Genomic DNA, 17215 nt, shown 5'->3' on the forward strand with positions numbered 1-17215 from the left:
TTGGGGACATTGATGGACTGGGGACATTGGGGGGGATGGTGGGACATTGGGGACAGTGGGGACAATGGGGGTATTGGGGACATTGGGGGAGACAGGGCGGGGACATTGACGGGACATTGGGGACAGGGGTAGATATTGAGGGGGACATTGGGGGACACTGAGGGGACACTGAGGACACTGGGACATTGGGGGGACATTGGGGACATTGAGGACACTGGGACATTGGGGACATTGGGGGGATTGAAGGACAGGGGTGACATTTGGGGCATTTGGAGACAGGGGGGACATTGGAGACATTGGAGGGGTTGAGGACATTGAGGACATTGGGGACACTGGGACATTGGGGACATTGGGGCGACACTGGGGACGTTGGGGACACTGGGACATTGGGGGGATTTGGGGACATTGCGGACATTGGGGGGACATTGGAGACATTGGAGGGGTTGAGGACATTGGGGACATTGGGGACACTGGGACATTGGGGGGACATTGGGGGACACTGGGAAGGGAGGGGGAGGTGACACAAAGAGGTGACACAGGGACACACCATGGAGGGGGGGTGACACGGGGGTGTGGCACCGTGTCCTGTCCCCTTTTGTCACCTTTGTCCCCCTGTGTCCCCCTCCCCAGGGGCTGCTGCTGAGTGGGGACCCCCCAGGACTGAGCCTGGGCCAGGAGCAGCCCCTGGGTGAGGGGGGACCCCGAAATTGGGGGGGGGACACCCCAAAAATTGGGGAGAAAACCCTAAAAATGGAGGGCACCCTAAAAATTGGGGGGGGGGAAATCAAAAAATGGGGGGAGACTCCAAAATGAGGTGGGGAGACCCTAAAAATGGGAGGGAAAACCCAAAAGTGGGGTGGGACCCAAAAAATGGGGGAGGAGCAACCATAAAATTGGGGGGGCACAAAAAATGGGGGGGGAACAAAAATGGGGGGGGGAAAGACCCCAAAAATGGAGGGAAGACCCTAAAAATGGGAGGGGGACATCAAAAATAGGGAGGGGAGACCCTAAAAATGGGGGGGAGACCACAAAATTGGGAGGACCCCAAAAATATGGGGGGGAACCCAAACTTGGGAGAGGGAGCCCGAAAAAATGTGAGGGGACCCAAAAAATGGAGTTGGGACACCCCAAAAATGGGGGGTGGGCATCAAAAATAGGGAGAGGAGACCCTAAAAATGGGGGGGAACCCCAAAAATGGGGGGGACACCAAAAATGATGGGGAGGACACAAAATTGGGAGGACCCCAAAAATGGGGGGACACCCCTAAAAATGGGGAGGGGTCCCTAAAAATTGGGGGGGACACCAAAAATGGGGGGGGAGAAGGGGGAGAACCCCAAAATGGGGGATAAAACCCCAAAATGGGGGAGCAACCCTAAAAATGGGGAGAGGACTCCGAAAATGGGAGGGGACACCAAAAATGGGGAGGGGGGAGCATTAAAAAAATGGGGTGGGAAAGACCCCAAAAATGGGGGAGGGGACACCAAAAATGGGAGGAACCCCAATAATGAGAGGGTCCCAAAATTTGGGGGAGGGGCTGTTTAAGCCAAAAATGGGGGTCCCAAATTTTTGGGGGGGGGGGCGAAACCTGGGGGGACCCCAAAATTTGAGGAGGGGGATTTGGGGGGACCCCAAAATTTTGGGGTGGGGTGGTTGAGGACACCACAAAATTGGGGTGGGGGGCAAAAATAGGAATCCCCCAATAATGGAAGGAGGGAGGAACCCCAAATTTAGGGGACCCCCCCCAAAATGGATATTTGGGGAGGGGGGGGACACCCCAATAATTTCTGTTCCCCCCCCCCAGTGCTGCTGGCTGATGGTCTGACCCTGCCCGGGACCCCCCAAAACCCCCAGGGAAGGGGTCCCTGAGGGGGGGGGGACCCCAAAAAAACCAGCAAGGACCCTCCCCCTATCACCCACACCCCCTCCTCGCTTTGGGACCCCAAAATTGGGGCGACCCCTCCCCAAAATTCACAGTTTTGAGGGGGCTGCACCAAAAGCCATCACCTGACACCCCCCACCCCAAAAAAGACCCCCCAAAATTCCACCCCCCCCCCATTTTTTCCCCAAATCCTCCCCTCAGGGACCCCCCCCCAATTTATGATCCCCCCCCAAATTCCCAATTTTGGGGACCCCTCCACCCCAATTTGGTGCTTTAGGGGGTCCTGACACCCCCAATTTGGTGCTGGGGGGTCTCAAGCCCCCCAATTTGGGGGTCCCACCCCCCCAAATTTGGTGCTTTGGGGGTCTCAACCATCCAGTTTGGTGCTTTGGGGGGTCCCGACCCCCAATTTGGGGGTCCCGACCCCCCAAATTTGGTGCTGAAATCGCCCCCCCTTTTTGGTGGGTGGGGGCTTTGTGTCTCCTCCCACCCCCTCCCCAAATCCGGGACCACCCCTCCTCAAATCCCCCCCAAAATCCTCTCCAAGACCCCCTGGGACCCCCAAAATCTCCCCAAAACCCCCTCAGGAGCCTCCTGGGACCCCCCAAAATCCCCCCAAATTCTCTCCTGGACCCTCAAAATCCCCTGAAATCCCCCCAAAATCCCTCCAAGCCACCCCAAAACCCCCTTAGGAACCCCTTGGGACCCCAAATTCCCCCTCAAGACCCCTCTGGGACCCCCAAGACCCCTCCCCATTCCCCCCAAGACCCTCAAAACTCCCCCCAAAATCTCCTCAGGAGGCCCCCTGAGACCCCCGGGACCCTCAAAACTCCCCCAAAATCCTCTCAGGACACCCCTGGGACCCCTAAAACCCCCTCAGGACCCCCCTGAGACCCCCAAGATCCCTCCCAGACCCACCCAAATCCCCCCTGAGACCCCCAGGACCCCCCCCAAATTCCTGCCAAACCCTCCTGGGAACCCCCAAATGCCCCAAATTCCCTCCTGAGACCCCCCAGCCCCCTCCCCAAATTCCTCCTTGGAGCCGCTGGACCCACACGCACACCCCCCCCCCAATCCCCCCATCCCCTCCCCCACCCCGGAGCTTTGGGGGGGGGTCCCTGTACGACCCCTCCCCCCCCCCCGGCTGTCCCCTCCCCCACATAAAGCGCTCTGAAAGCACCGAGGGTGAGACCGTGATTGGGGACACTGGGGACATTGGGGGGACACTGGGGACATTGGGGACATTTTGGGGACATTGGGGACACTGGGGACACTGGGGACATTGGGGGACACTGGGGACATTTGGGAGGATTGGGGACATTGGGGGGATTTGGGACATTTGGGGACACCGGGGACATTTGGGGTGATTTTGGGGATATTGGGGACATTGGAGACATTGGGGACACTGGGGGGATCAGGGACATTGGGGACACTGGGGACATTGGGGACATTGGGGACACTGGGGGGATTGGGGACATTGGGGGGATTTGGGACATTTGGGGACATTGAGGGCATTGGGGACATTGGGGGGCACTGGGGACATTTGGGACATTGGGGGGATTTGGGGGCATTGAGGGCATTGGGGGACACTGGGGGCATTTGGGAGGATTGGGGACATTAAGGACATAGGGGACAGTGAAGACATTTGGGACATTTTGGGGACATTGGGGGGACATTGGGCAGGGCCTGGGGACACTCGGGGACAGGAGGGTGATGGGGACAGGAAGGACACAAAGCAGGGCCCAGGCGACACCTGGGGACACCTGGGGACATTGGGGACATGGGAAGTGATGGGGACACGGGGGACATGAGGGTACAGGGAGGGTGATGGGGACACTTGGGGACACCTGGCAGGGCCCAGGGGACACCTGGGGACCCTCAGGGACACCTGGGGACACTTGGGGACCCTCGGGGACACTGGAAGTGATGGGGACAGAAGGGACAGGGAGGGTAATGGGGACACTTGGGGACACCTGGGGATCTCTGAGGACACTTGGGGACACCTGGGGACATTGGGGACACGGGGAGTGATGGGGACACGGGGGACATGAGGGGACAGGGAGGGTGATGGGGACACGGGGGACACCTGGCAGGGCCCAGGGGACACCTGGGGACCCTCGGGGGACATTGGGAGTGATGGGTACACGGGGGACAGGGAAGGTAATGGGGACACTTGGGGACACCTGGCGACATTTGGAGATACCTGGGGACCCTCGGGGACATTGGGGACACGGGAAGTGATGGGGACACAAGGGGACAGGAGGGTGATGGGGACACTTGGCAGGGCCCAGGGGACACCTGGTGACCCCTGGGAACACCTGAGGACCCTTGGGGACATTGGGGACCCCGCGACCCCCGCCCTCTCCTTTGCCCCCCCCGGTTTACGACACCGCTCCCCCCCTCCCTCCGCGGCTTTGCGACAGCGGCGCTTGGCGGCCGCGCCCGGCGGCGGCGGCGGCGCTTTACGGCCCGGCCATGGCGGAGACAGAGCGGGCGGGGAGCGGCGACGGCGCCGGCCCCGGGCGGCCCCCGACCTCCGCCGAGCTCGAACGGGCCGAGGAGCTCAAGGCCCAAGCCAACGAGTTCTTCAAAGGTACCGGTGGGGAACGGGGGGTACCGGGGAGGGAACGGCGGCGGGGAACGGCGGGGAACGGGGGTTGCCAGATAGGGAGCCATGGACGGGAATGGGGGCTGCCAGATAGGGAGCCGCTGAGGGCAGTGCGGGGTAACGGGGCTGCCAGATAGGGAGCTATTGGGGGTAATGGGGGCTGCCAGATAGAGATCCGGAGCAGTTAACGGGGATTAACGGGGGATAACGGGTCTGCGAGATTGGGAGCCGCGGCGGTTAACGGGGGCTAGCGGGAGGTGCCAGATAGGGAGCCAGAGCGGTTAATGTGGGGTGCCAGATAGGGAGCCATTGGGGGTAATGGGGGCTGCCAGATAGGGAGCCGTGGAGGGTAACGGGGGGCAATGGGGGCTGCCAGATAAGGATCTATGGGGGAGAGTGGGGGCTGCCAGATTAGGATCTATGGGAGAGAGTGGGGGCTGCCAGATTGGGATCTATAGGGGACAGTGGGGGCTGCCAGATTGGGATCTGAAGGGGAGAGTGGGGGCTGCCAGATTGGGATCTATAGGGGCTGCCAGATTGGGATCTATAGTGGAGAGTGGGGGCTGCCAGATTGGGATATATAGGGGACAGTGGGGGCTGCCAGATTGGGATCTGAAGGGGAGAGTGGGGGCTGCCAGATTGGGATCTATAGGGGACAGTGGGGGCTGCCAGATAGGGATCTATAGGGGCTGCCAGATTGGGATTTATAGGGGACAGTGGGAGCTGCCAGATTGGGATCTATAGGGGACAGTGGGGTCACTCCTGACCTTTGAGGTCTGGTCACTCCCAACCTTTGGGACCTGGTCACTCCTGACCTTTGGGTTCTGGTCACTCCCACCCTTTGGGCTCTGGCCCCTCCTCACCTTCACCCCCTGCCCACCCGCACCCTTTGGGACCTGGTCAGTCCTCGCCTTTGGGACCTGGTCACTCCCATCCTTTGGGACCTGGTCACTCTTTACCTCTGGGCTCCAGCCACCCTCACCCTTTGGGACCTGGTCACTCCTGACCTTTGGGTTCTGGTCACTCCTGACCTTTGGGACCTGGTCACTCTTTACCTTTGGGGTCTGCCCACCCCCAGCCCTTGGGCCCTGGCCACTCCCAGCCTTTGGGACCTGGTCACTCCTTACCTTTGGGACCTGGTCACTCCTGACCTTTGGGACCTGGTCACTCCTGACCTTTGGGATCTGGTCACTCCTGGCCTTTGGGACCTGGTCACTCCTGGCCTTTGTGCTCTGGCCAATTGTCCCTTTTGGCACATGACCACTGGCCACTTGCACCCTTTGGGACCTGGTCACTCCCACCCTTTGAGACCTGGTCACTTTTTAGCTTTGGGACCTGGTCACTCCTGACCTTTGGGTTCTGGTCACTCCTTACCTTTGGGACCTGGTCACTCCCAGCCTTTGGGCTCCAACCACTCCTTACCTTTGTGCTCCAACCACCATCACCTTTGGGACCTGGTCACTCCTGACCTTTGGGGGTCTGGTCACTCCTGACCTTTGGGTTCTGGTCACTCCCACCCTCTAGGCTCTGGCCACCCCCACCCTTTGGGGTCTGGTCACTCCTGGCCTTTGGGACCTGGTCACTCCTGGCCTTTGGGCTCCAACCACTCCTTACCTTTGTGCTCCAACCACCATCACCTTTGGGACCTGGCCACTCCTGACCTTTGGGGTCTGGTCACTCCCACCCTCTAGGCTCTGGCCACCCCCACCCTTTGGGGTCTGGTCACTCCTGGCCTTTGGGACCTGGTCAGTCCTGACCTTTGGCCTCTGGCCACTTGTCCCTTTTGCCCCCTGTCCCCCTGATCCACCCCTGTGTGTGTGTGTGTGTGCAGGCAAGGACTACGAGAGCGCGGTGCGTCTCTACAGCAGCGCCATCGAGCTGAACCCGTCCAACGCCATCTACTATGGCAACCGCAGCCTGGCGTACCTGCGCACCGAGTGCTACGGCTACGCCCTGGCCGACGCCACGCGCGCGCTGCAGCTCGACAGCAAGTACGTCAAGGGCTACTACAGGAGAGCGGCCAGCAACATGGCCCTGGGCAAGTTCAAGGCCGCCCTCAAGGACTACGAGATGGTGAGAGATGGTGTGGGGTCAGTGTGTGTGTCATGGGGTCAGCGTGTCTGTCCTGGGGTCAGGGAGTCCATCCTGGGATCAGGGAGTCCATCCTGGGGTCAGGGTGTGCATTATGGGGTGTGCAGTCAGGAACATGGCCCTGGGCAAGTTCAAGGCCGCCCTCAGGGACTACGAGATGGTGAGAGATGGGGAGGGGTCACTCTGTCTGTCCTGGGGTCAGTGTGTCCATCATGGGGTCAGCGTGTCTGTCCTGGGGTCAGGGGAAGGGTTGGGGACATCCCTGAGGTCAGGGTGTCCATCCTGGCTTCATCATGGGTGACCTGGGGTCAGGGTGTCCATCCTGGAGGTCAGTGTGTCTGTCCTGGGGTCAGTGTCTGTGTCCTGAGGTCAGGGTGTCCATCCTGGGGTCAGTGTGTCCCCAGTTGTCCCCACACCCTGAGGGGCTGTCCCCACCCTGTCCCCACGCTGTCCCCACACCCTCAGGCCGTGTCCCCATTCTCCCCATGACCTGAGGGACTGTCCCCACTGTCCCCACACCCTCAGGCCATGTCCCCATTCTCCCCATGACCCGAGGGACTGTCCCCACTGTCCCCACACCCTCAGGCCATGTCCCCACTGTCCCCACCCTGTCCCCAGCTGTCCCCACCCCCTGAGGGGCTGTCCCCATGTCCTGAGGCCATGTCCCCATCTGTCCCCACACCCTCAGGCCATGTCCCCACTGTCCCCAGGCTGTCCCCACACCCTGAGGGGCTGTCCCCACACCCTCAGGCCATGTCCCCATTCTCCCCATGACCCGAGGCACTGTCCCCACCCTGTCCCTAGCTGACCCCAGGCTGTCCCCACACCCTGAGGGGCTGTCCCCACACCCTCAGGCCATGTCCCCATTCTCCCCATGACCCGAGGCATTGTCCCCACCCTGTCCCCTGGCTGTCCCCAGGCTGTCCCCACACCCTGAGGGGCTGTCCCCACACCCTCAGGCCATGTCCCTGTTCTCCCCATGACCTGAGGGACTGTCCCCACTGTCCCCACACCCTCAGGCTGTGTCCCCACTGTCCCCACCCTGTCCCCAGCTGTCCCCACCCCCTGAGGGGCTGTCCCCATGTCCTGAGGCCATGTCCCCATCTGTCCCCACACCCTCAGGCCATGTCCCCACTGTCCCCACCCTGTCCCCATCTGTCCCCACACCCTCAGGCCATGTCCCCACCCTGTCCCCAGGCTGTCCCCACACCCCGAGGGGCTGTCCCCACCCTGTCCCCACACTGTCCCCGTGTGTCCCCGCAGGTGGTGAAGGTCAGGCCCAACGACAAGGACGCCAAGCTCAAGTACCAGGAGTGTCACCGCATCGTCAAGCAGAAAGCGTTCGAGAGAGCCATCGCCAGCGACGAGCACAAGCGCTCCGTGGTGGACTCGCTGGACATCGAGAGCATGAGTGAGACCCCACAATGGGCTGGGGGGTCCTGGGGGGCTCAGAGGGGCTCAGGGTTAATTTTGGGGGGCTCTGGGGTCATTTTGGGGGGCGCAGGGTGGTTCTGGAGGGGCCATGGACAGCGACGAGCACAAGCGCTCCGTGGTGGACTCGCTGGACATCGAGAGCATGAGTGAGACCCCAGAATGGGATTGGGGGGTCCTGGGGGGCTCTGGGGTCATTTTGGGGGGCTCAGGGGGAGCCTGGAGGGGTCAAGAGTCATTTTAGGGGGCTCAGGAGTAATTTTGGGGCTCTCAGGGGTCACTTGGAGGGGCTTAGGGGGAACCTGGAGGGGCTCAGGGGTCATTTTGGGGGGCTCAGGGGGTCACTTGAGGGGCTGAAGAATCATTTTGGGGGGGCTCAGGGGGAACCTGAGGTCCCCTGAGGGTCTCTGGGATGGTTTTGGGGTCCCCTCAGTGTCCCCTGAAGGTCTCTGGGATGGTTTTGGGGTCCCCTCAGTGTCCCCTGAAGGTCTCTGGGATGATTTTGGTGTCCCTTGAGTGTCCCCTGAGTGTCCCCTGAGGGTCTCTGGGATGATTTTGGTGTCCCCTCAGTGTCCCCTGAAGGTCTCTGGGATGATTTTGGTGTCCCCTCAGTGTCCCCTGAGCCTCTCGAGGTGCCCACCTGAGCTTTGGTCCCCTCTGGAATTCTCAGAGTCCCCTCCACGAGTGTCCCCAGCACCCCCTGACCCTGTCCCCACGCTGCCACCCCATTGTCACCCTGCTGTCACCCTGCTGTCACCCCACAGCCATCGAGGACGAGTACAGCGGCCCCAAACTCGAGGACGGCAAGGTCACCTTGGCCTTCATGAAGGACCTGATGCAATGGTACAAGGACCAGAAGAAACTCCACAGGAAATGTGCCTACCAGGTACCCCAAAACCCCCCAGAATCCCCCCAGAAACCCCCCCAAAATGTCCCCCCTGCTGTCCCCACACGTCCCCACCCCGCAGATCCTGGTGCAGGTGAAGGAGGTGCTGGCCAAGCTGCCCACCCTGGTGGAGACCACGTTGAAGGAGGTGGGTTCTGCTGCCCGTGGGGGTGTCCCCGGGGGTGTCCCCAGGTGCCAGCACGGTGACATTGGTGTCCCCTGGCAGACAGAGAAGGTGACAGTATGCGGTGACACCCACGGGCAGTTCTACGACCTGCTCAACATCTTCGAGCTCAACGGGCTCCCCTCCGAGGCCAACCCTTATGTATCCACAGCCTGAGGGTCCCCATGGGGGTGGCACAGGGTGGTGGGGACACTGGGGACACCCGTGGGAGGTGGCATTGTCCTCAGCTGGTGACAGATTTTCAACGGCGACTTCGTGGACCGCGGCTCCTTCTCGGTCGAGGTCATCCTGACGCTCTTTGGCTTCAAGCTGCTCTACCCTGACCACTTCCACCTGCTCCGAGGTACTGCCAGGGCCTGGGGGGCGAGGCCTGAGCCCCCCCTGGCTGGCTCTGGGGGGATCGTGTCCCTACTGATGTCCCCAGTTGTCCCCAATTGTCCCTAATGGGTCACTATTTGGCAGCACCCGTTGTATGCTATAGATCACTTTTTGGCAGATTTTGTAAATTGGGTGTTTTTGTCACTGTCCTGTCCCTGTCCCCTTGGGGTTGGGGACATTTCTGTCATTTTGCTGCTGCTCCGAGGTACTGCCAGGGCCTGGGGGCGAGGCCTGGGCCCCCCTGGCTGGCTCTGGGGGGTGTGATGTCCCCAGTTGTCCCTAATGGATCACTATTTGGCAGCACTTCTTATAGTATATAGATCACTTTCTGGCAGTCCTTGTAAATTGGGAGTTTTTGTCGCTGTCCTATCCTTGTCCCCTTCGGGTTGGGGACATTCCTGTCCCTTGGAGATGTTCCTGTCCCCTTGAGGTTGGTGCCATCCCTGTCCCATTGAGATTGGGTACGTCCCTGTCCCTTGGGGTTGGTGCCATCCCTGTCATTTTGCTGCTGCTCCGAGGTACTACCAGGGCCTGGGGGGCGAGACCTGAGCCCCCCCTGGCTGGCTCTGGGGGGGTTGTGTCCCTACAGATGTCCCCTGTTGTCCCCAATTGTCCCCAGTTGTCTGAATGGCTCACTATTTGGCAGCGCCCGTTGTACACAATGGGTCACTTTTTGGCAGATGTTGTAAATTGGGAGTTTTTGTGACTGTTCTGTCCTTGTCCCTTTGTGGTTGGGGACATTTCTGTCCCTTGGGGGTGTCCTTGTCCCCTTGGGGTTGGTGCCATCTCTGTCATTTTGGGACTGGTGCCATCCCTGTCCCTTTGAGGTTGGGGACATCCCTGTCACTTTGGGGCTGGGGACATCCCTGTCCCCTTGGGGTTGGTGACATCCCTGTCCCTTGGTGCCCTCCCTGTCCCCAACCCCAGGACCAGCTCATGGTGCCACATCATGGGGTTGTGTCCCCTCTATCCCATCGTCGTGTCCACCCCGTGTCCCCTGCGGGGTGCAGGACCCTGTCCTGTGTCACAGGGCCACATCCCCTGTCCCCAACCCTTGTCCCCTGTCCCTCCTGGAGCCATTCCCTGTCCCATGTCCCCCATCCCATATCCCTGGGGATGTGGACTCTGGGGGCCATGTCCCCAACCCTGGGTGGTGTCCCCAACCCCAGGCAGTGTCCCCAGGGGTGGCAGTTGTCCCCGTGTCCCCTCAGGGAACCACGAGACGGACAACATGAACCAGATCTACGGCTTCGAGGGCGAGGTGAAGGCCAAGTACACGGCGCAGATGTTCGCGCTCTTCAGCGAGGTCTTCGAGTGGCTGCCCCTGGCCCAGTGCATCAACGGCAAAGTGCTGGTGAGGGGACACTGAGGGGACATTGTCACCAGGGCTCACTATCTGGCAGCTGCCATTTCCAGTAACGGATCCCAATTTGGCAGCCTTTTTTGTGGCCCACTATCTCGCAGCTGTCATTTGCAGGAATGGCTCCCTATTTGGCACACCGTAGTGACTCACTGTCTGGCAGCCCCGTTGATTTTAATGGATCCCAATTTGGCAGCCCCTTTGTGTGGCTCACTGTGTTGCAGCTGTCATTTACAGTAATGGATCTTTATTTGGCAGACCCTTTGGACCCACTATCTGGCAGCTCCGTTGATTTGTATAGATCCCAATTTGGCATCCATTTTGGCTCTCTATCTGGCAGCCCCATTGATTTTAATGGATCCCAATTTGGCATCCCTGTGGCTCACAATCTGGCAGCCGTGTTGATTTTAATGGGTCCCAATCTTGCAGCCGGTATGGCTCACTATCTCGCAGGCCCGTTGCTTTTAAAGGTCACAATTTGACAACCTGTGGCTCACTATGTGGCAGCGCCCATTGGAAGTAATAGATCCCAATTTAGCAGCCGGTGTGGCTCACTATCTCGCAGCTGTCATGCCCTGTTGATTTGAATAGATCCCAATTTGGCATCAGTGTGGGCTCTCAATCTGGCAGCCCCATTGATTTTAATGGGTCCCAATTTGGCAGCCGTGGGCTCACTATCTGGCTGTCCTGTTGATTCGAATAGATCACTTTTTTGCAGCCTCCTCAAAACAGGGGAATTTGACCCCCTGACCCCGTCCCTGTCCCCTCGGGGTCAGGGTGGCCCTTGCTGTCCCCCTGCCGTCCCCAATGTCCCCACGGCGTGTCCCCTCCCCCAGATCATGCACGGGGGGCTCTTCAGCGAGGACGGGGTGACCCTCGATGACATCCGCAAGATTGAGCGCAACCGGCAGCCCCCAGACTCAGGTGGGACAGGGACCCCCCCGGGATGTCCCCAGGGTGTCCCCAAGGTGTCCCCAAGGCTGAGCTGTGACCTCTCCCCACCCTGTGTGTCCCCCCCAGGGCCGATGTGTGACCTGCTCTGGTCTGACCCCCAGCCCCAGGTGAGCTGTGACCCCCCCCCCCCACCCCGGGATGTCCCCAAGGTGTCCCCATGTCCTGGGGGTGTCCCCTGCCCTGTCCCCAAGGTCCTGCTGCTGTCCCTTTCCCTGTCCCCATGTCCCAGCGCTGTCACCTGCTGCATCCCCGTGCCACCCTCTGCCATGTCCCTGATGTCCCAGTGCCACTCTCTTCTCCTGTCCCCAACCTCCCAGTGCCACCAGCCCGGCCACCACCTCCCCCATGGCAGCTGACCCCGCTGTCCCCTGGGTGTGTCTCCAATGTCCCCACAGTGTCCCCCAGTCTCCCCACAATGTCCCCAATCTCCCCAAAATGTCCCCAATCCCCCAATCTCCCCACAATGTCCCCAATGTCCCCGATGTCCCCAATGTCCCCAGAACGGCCGGTCGGTCAGCAAGCGGGGGGTCAGCTGCCAGTTTGGCCCCGATGTCCCCAATGTCACCAATTCCCCCAGTGCCCCCAACACCCCCAATGTCCCCAACACCCCCAATGTCCCCGATGTCCCCCAATGTCCCCGATGTCCCCGATGTCCCCAGAACGGCCGGTCGGTCAGCAAGCGGGGGGTCAGCTGCCAGTTTGGCCCCGATGTCACCAAGCGCTTCCTGGAGCGGAACCGCCTGGAGCTCATCATCCGCAGCCACGAGGTCAAGCCCGAGGGCTACGAGGTGGCACATGATGGCCGCTGTGTCACCGTCTTCTCCGCCCCCAACTACTGGTGAGGGACACTGGGGACACTGGGGACATTGGGGACACTGGGGACACGGGGGACATTGGGGTGATTTGGGACATTGGGGACACGGGGGATATTGGGGTGTTTGGGGACATTGGGGACACGGGGGACATTGGGGACACTGGGGACGTTGGGGTGATTGGGGACACTGGGGACATTGGGGTGACTGGGGACACGAGGGGACTACAAGGTGGCGCACAATGGCTGCTGTGTCACCGTCTTCTCCGCCCCCAACTACTGGTGAGGGACAGTGGGGACATTGGGGTGATTGGGGACATTGGGGACAGTGGGGACATTGGGGTGATTGGGGACATTGGGGACACTGGGGATATTGGGGTGATTGGGGACATTGGGGGCACGGGGGACATTGGGGTGTTTGGGGACACGGGGGACATTGGGGTGTTTGGGGACATTGGGAACATTGGGGTGTTTGGGGACATTGGGGTGTTTGGGGACATTGGGGTGTTTGGGGACATTGGGGACATGGGGGACACTGGGGACATTGGGGTGTTTGGGGACACTAGGGACACAGCGGGGCTATGAGGTGGCGCACGATGGCCGCTGTGTCATCGTCTTCTCTGCCCCCAACTACTGGTGAGGGACACCTTGGGGACATTGGGGACATGGGGGTGGCGCTGTGGCATTGGGTTTGGCCCCCGTTGTCACCTCGGTTTAGTCCCTGTGAGATGTGGGGGACACTTGGTGTGGTGTCCCCAAGCCTGGTGTCCCCTGACCTGCAGCTGTCCCCTGAGCCACCTTGGCCACTTGGTTTTGTCCCTACTGTCCCCTGACCTGAAGTGTCCCCTTGGTTTTGTCCCAAGTGTCCCCTGAGCCACCTTGGCCACTTGGTCTGGTGTTCCGAAGCCCAGTGTCCCCTGAGCCACATTGTCCCCAAGCCCAGTGTCCCCTCAGCCACATTGGTCACTTGGTTTGGTGTCCCCTGAGCCACATTGTCCCCAAGCCCAGTGTCCCCTCAGCCACATTGGTCACTTGGTTTGGTGTCCCCTGAGCCACGTTGTCCCCTTGGTTTTGTCCCCAGTGTCCCCAAGCCCGGTGTCCCCAAGCCCAGTGTCCCCTGAGCCACATTGGTCACTTGGTCTGATGTCCCCAAGCCCAGTGTCCCTTGAGCTGTGTGGGACACTTGGTGTGGTGTCCCCAGTGTCCCCTGAGCCACATTGTCCCCAAGCCCGGTGTCCCCTCAGCCACATTGGTTACTTGGTTTGGTGTCCCCTGAGCCATTTTGTCCCCTTGGTTTTGTCCCCAGTGTCCCCTGAGCCACCTTGGCCACTTGGTCTGGTGTCCCCAAGCCCGGTGTCCCCTGACCTGCAGTGTCCCCTTGGTTTGGTCCCCAAGTGTCCCCTGACCTGCAGTGTCCCCAAGCCCAGTGTCCCCTCAGCCACATTGTCCCCTCAGTCTCTTCCCCAAATGTCCCCAAATGTCCCATCCCTGGTGGTTCCCCAGCCTCGGTGCTCCATGGAGGTTGTGCTCTGATGTCTCCAAATGTCCCCAAGTGTCCCCAAATGTCCCAAATGTTCCCAAATGTCCCATCCCTGATGGTTCCCCACCCTCAGTGGCCCACAGGGGTTGTGCTGTGATGTGACCAAGTGTCCCAAATGTCCCATCCCTGGTGGTCCCCCATCCTCGGTGGCCCATGGAGGCTGTGCTGTGGTGTCCCCAAGTGTCCCCAAATGTCCCCAATGTCCCCTGCAGTGACCAGATGGGCAACAAGGGCTCCTACATCCACCTGCGGGGCAGCGACCTGCGCCCCGACTTCCACCAGTTCACAGCAGTGGTGAGTCTGGGGGCGCTGGGACCCCCAAAATCCGAACTGGGACCCCCAAAATCTGAACTGGGACCCCCAAAATCCAAACTGGGAACCCCAAAATCTGACCTGGAACCCCCAAAATCTGACCTGGGACCCCCAAAATCCAAACTGGGAACCCCAAAATCCGAACTGGGACCCCCAAAATCTGACCTGGGACCCCCAAAATCCAAACTGGGAACCCCAAAATCTGCCCAGGGACTCCCAAAATCCAACCTGGGACCCCAAAATCCTGAGAGATCCAAAATGCAACCTGGGACTCCCAAAAATCCAACCCAGGGACCCCCAAATCCAATCTGGGACCCCCAAAATCTGCCCAGGGACCACCAAAATTCATCCCAGAGACCCCAAAAAATCCTGGGATCCCCAAAATTCACCCTGGGACCCCCAAAAATCTGAACTGGGGCCCCCAAAATCCAACCCAGGGACCCCAAAATCCTGTGAGCTCCAAAACTGGGGGGGGTCGTCACCTTTATGGGGGGGTCCCAGGGGTTATTTGAGGGGACTTTAAGGGGTCTCATCCTTTTGGGGGTGCTCTTTGGGGGGGTCTCACCTTTATGAGGGTGTCCCCAGTTTGATTTGGGGCGAGTTTTGGGGGGGGTCTCATAATTTTGGGGCATCCCCAAGGTTTATTTGGGGCAAACTTTAAGGGGTCTCATTCCTTTGGGGGGGCTCTTTCCCATCTCACCTTTATGGGGCAACCCCAGGATTTTTTGGGGTGCTCAGGGGATGTCCGTGCTGACAATTTGGGGTGGGGGGGACACCCCCAAACCCCCCCTGACCCTCCCATTTTTTTTTTATTTTCTGCCCCCCCCCAGCCTCACCCCAACGTCAAGCCCATGATGTACGCGAACACCCTCCTGCAGCTGGGCATGATGTGACCCCCCCGAGGGGGTCCCCACGACCCCCCCCCGGACACCCCAAAAATACAACCCCGACCTCCCCCCTCCCCCACAGCCCCCAGCACCCCCCAGGGGGGTTTTAATATATTGGAAGATTGTATTTATTCCCCTCCCCCCCCCTTCCCAGTGCTCCCAGTTTGGGGCTCCAGGGGTGGGGGATGGGCCAGGAGTGGGGGGTGGGGTCCTGGAAATTGAGGGGGGGGTGGGGAGGGGTCTCCCCTCCGCCCCTCCTCCCCCCTCCCCAAATTAACGAGCAATAGGTGCGAGGAGGAGGAGGAGGAAGGGAGGGAGGGGGGAGGGGAGAATGGGGAGGGGTCCCGTGCCGCCCCTCCCCCTCTCCTTTTCCCCTCCCCCCGCCGTGCGGTTTTACCATCTCTGTAATTAATTAATCACGTTCAATAAAGTTAATTAAAAGTCCGTTGGGTAGTTACCGCTGGGGGGCGCTGCAGGGTGGGGGGGTGCTGTCCGCGTCGCGTTGCCATGGATACCCCGCCCCGCCCTTGTTGCCATGGAGACCGGGATGGAGGGCGGGGACCCCAAATGACCCCCAGGACCCCCCAGATTTATCCTGGGGACCCCAAATCTCACCCAGGGACCCCCAAAACCTCTGGGGACCCCAAAAGCCCCTCAGGAACCCCCAAATTTGTCCTGGAGACCCCCAGACCTCACCCAAGGACCCCCAAATTTGTCCTGGGGACCCTCAAATCTCACTCAGGAACCCCCAAAACTCAGACAGGGACCCCCAAAACTTCCCTGGCCGCCTCAAATCTCAACCAGGGACCCCCAGACCTCATCCAGGGAATGTTCCAGAAGTTTCTTGAGCCCCCCCAAGCCCCTCTTGGGTGGCCCCAGAGGGATTTTGGCGGGGTCTGGACCAGTCTGAACCCCTCCCAGTTTGGCACAGGGACCCGTTCCAATGTCCTGTCAATCACCGCCGCTCAGCCAATAGGAGCGCGGAGCGCCTCTGTCAGTCGCGCCTCTCAGCCAGTAGGAATGCGGAGCGCCTCCGCTGGTCCCGCCCCACCCCCGACGGAAAGCGTCGGACGGGTCCGAAACGTCTCGGAATGAGAAAAAATCACTTCGGATGTCCCCAAATCCCCTCGGAAGGGTCCGAAACACCCTCGGAATGGCTCCAGAACTCCTTGAAAGGATCCAAAATCCCCTTGGAAGGCTCCCATCCTTTGATAGCATCCCAAATCCCATTGTGAGGATCCAAAATCCCCTTGAAACGATCCCAAATTTCCCTGAAAGGATCTTAAATCCCCTTTAGAGGATCCAAATCCCCTTGAAAGGACCCAAAATCCTCTTAAAGGGCTCCAAAATCCCCTTGAAATGATCTGAAATGCCTTGAAATCGTATGAAATCCCTTGAAATGATCCCAAACTCCCTTGGAGGACTGCAGCCCTCACACCCCCCATTCTCCCTGTACCCCCCATAGGCCCCATAGGCCCCCTATTCTCCGTACCCCCTGTAGACCCCATAACCCCCACAGGCCCTATAGCTCCCATAGCCCCCATAGGCCCTATAGACCCCACATTCCTCATAGCCCCCACAGGCCCTATAGCTCCTATAGCCCCCATAACCCCTATAGACCCCATAGGCCCCCTATAGACCCCATAACCCCCACAGGCCCTATAGCTCCTATAGCCCCCACAGCCCCATAGCCCCCATAGGCCCTATAGACCCCATAGGCCCCATAGTCCCCCATATTCCCCCTACCCCCTATAGACCCCATAACCCCCATAGCCCCTATAGACCCCATAGACCCTATAGACCCCATAGCCCCTATAGACCCCATGGCCCCCATAGGCCCCCTATTCCCCGTACCCCCTGTAGACCCCATAACCCCCACAGGCCCTATAGCTCC

General features: G+C 60.2%; 2 protein-coding genes across 4 annotated transcripts in view; both read left to right on the plus strand.

Annotated features, from left to right (window-relative positions):
* Window positions 1-2054, plus strand: part of HIF3A (hypoxia inducible factor 3 subunit alpha) — a 30968-nt gene extending 28914 nt beyond the window's left edge. Inside the window, exons 14-15 of the mRNA XM_074533925.1 lie at window positions 631-688; window positions 1802-2054. Coding sequence (XP_074390026.1) covers window positions 631-688; window positions 1802-1866 — 123 coding nt within the window. The 3' untranslated portion in view covers window positions 1867-2054. The remainder of the gene's footprint in view (window positions 1-630; window positions 689-1801) is intronic.
* Window positions 2055-4312: 2258 nt separating this feature from the next.
* PPP5C (protein phosphatase 5 catalytic subunit) lies at window positions 4313-15765 on the plus strand. 3 transcript variants are annotated; one of them, XM_074533934.1, is made up of 14 exons: window positions 4313-4472; window positions 6319-6560; window positions 7842-7989; window positions 8774-8895; window positions 8978-9043; window positions 9122-9220; window positions 9317-9422; window positions 10669-10811; window positions 11654-11741; window positions 11838-11878; window positions 12431-12559; window positions 12815-12864; window positions 14335-14416; window positions 15265-15765. In XM_074533934.1, the coding sequence occupies exons 1-14, from the start codon at window positions 4355-4357 to the stop codon at window positions 15325-15327; spliced, it is 1497 nt and encodes a 498-aa protein (XP_074390035.1). In that variant the 5' UTR covers window positions 4313-4354; the 3' UTR covers window positions 15328-15765. The 3 variants fall into 3 exon arrangements, with proteins under 3 accessions (XP_074390035.1, XP_074390033.1, XP_074390034.1); XM_074533932.1 differs by lacking the exon at window positions 12815-12864 and adding an exon at window positions 13169-13218; XM_074533933.1 differs by lacking the exon at window positions 12815-12864 and having other exon boundaries at window positions 12431-12609.
* The last annotated feature ends 1450 nt before the right edge of the window (window positions 15766-17215 follow it).

Source organism: Zonotrichia albicollis, unplaced genomic scaffold, assembly GCF_047830755.1.
Source record: "Zonotrichia albicollis isolate bZonAlb1 unplaced genomic scaffold, bZonAlb1.hap1 Scaffold_170, whole genome shotgun sequence".
Classification (NCBI taxonomy): domain Eukaryota; kingdom Metazoa; phylum Chordata; class Aves; order Passeriformes; family Passerellidae; genus Zonotrichia; species Zonotrichia albicollis.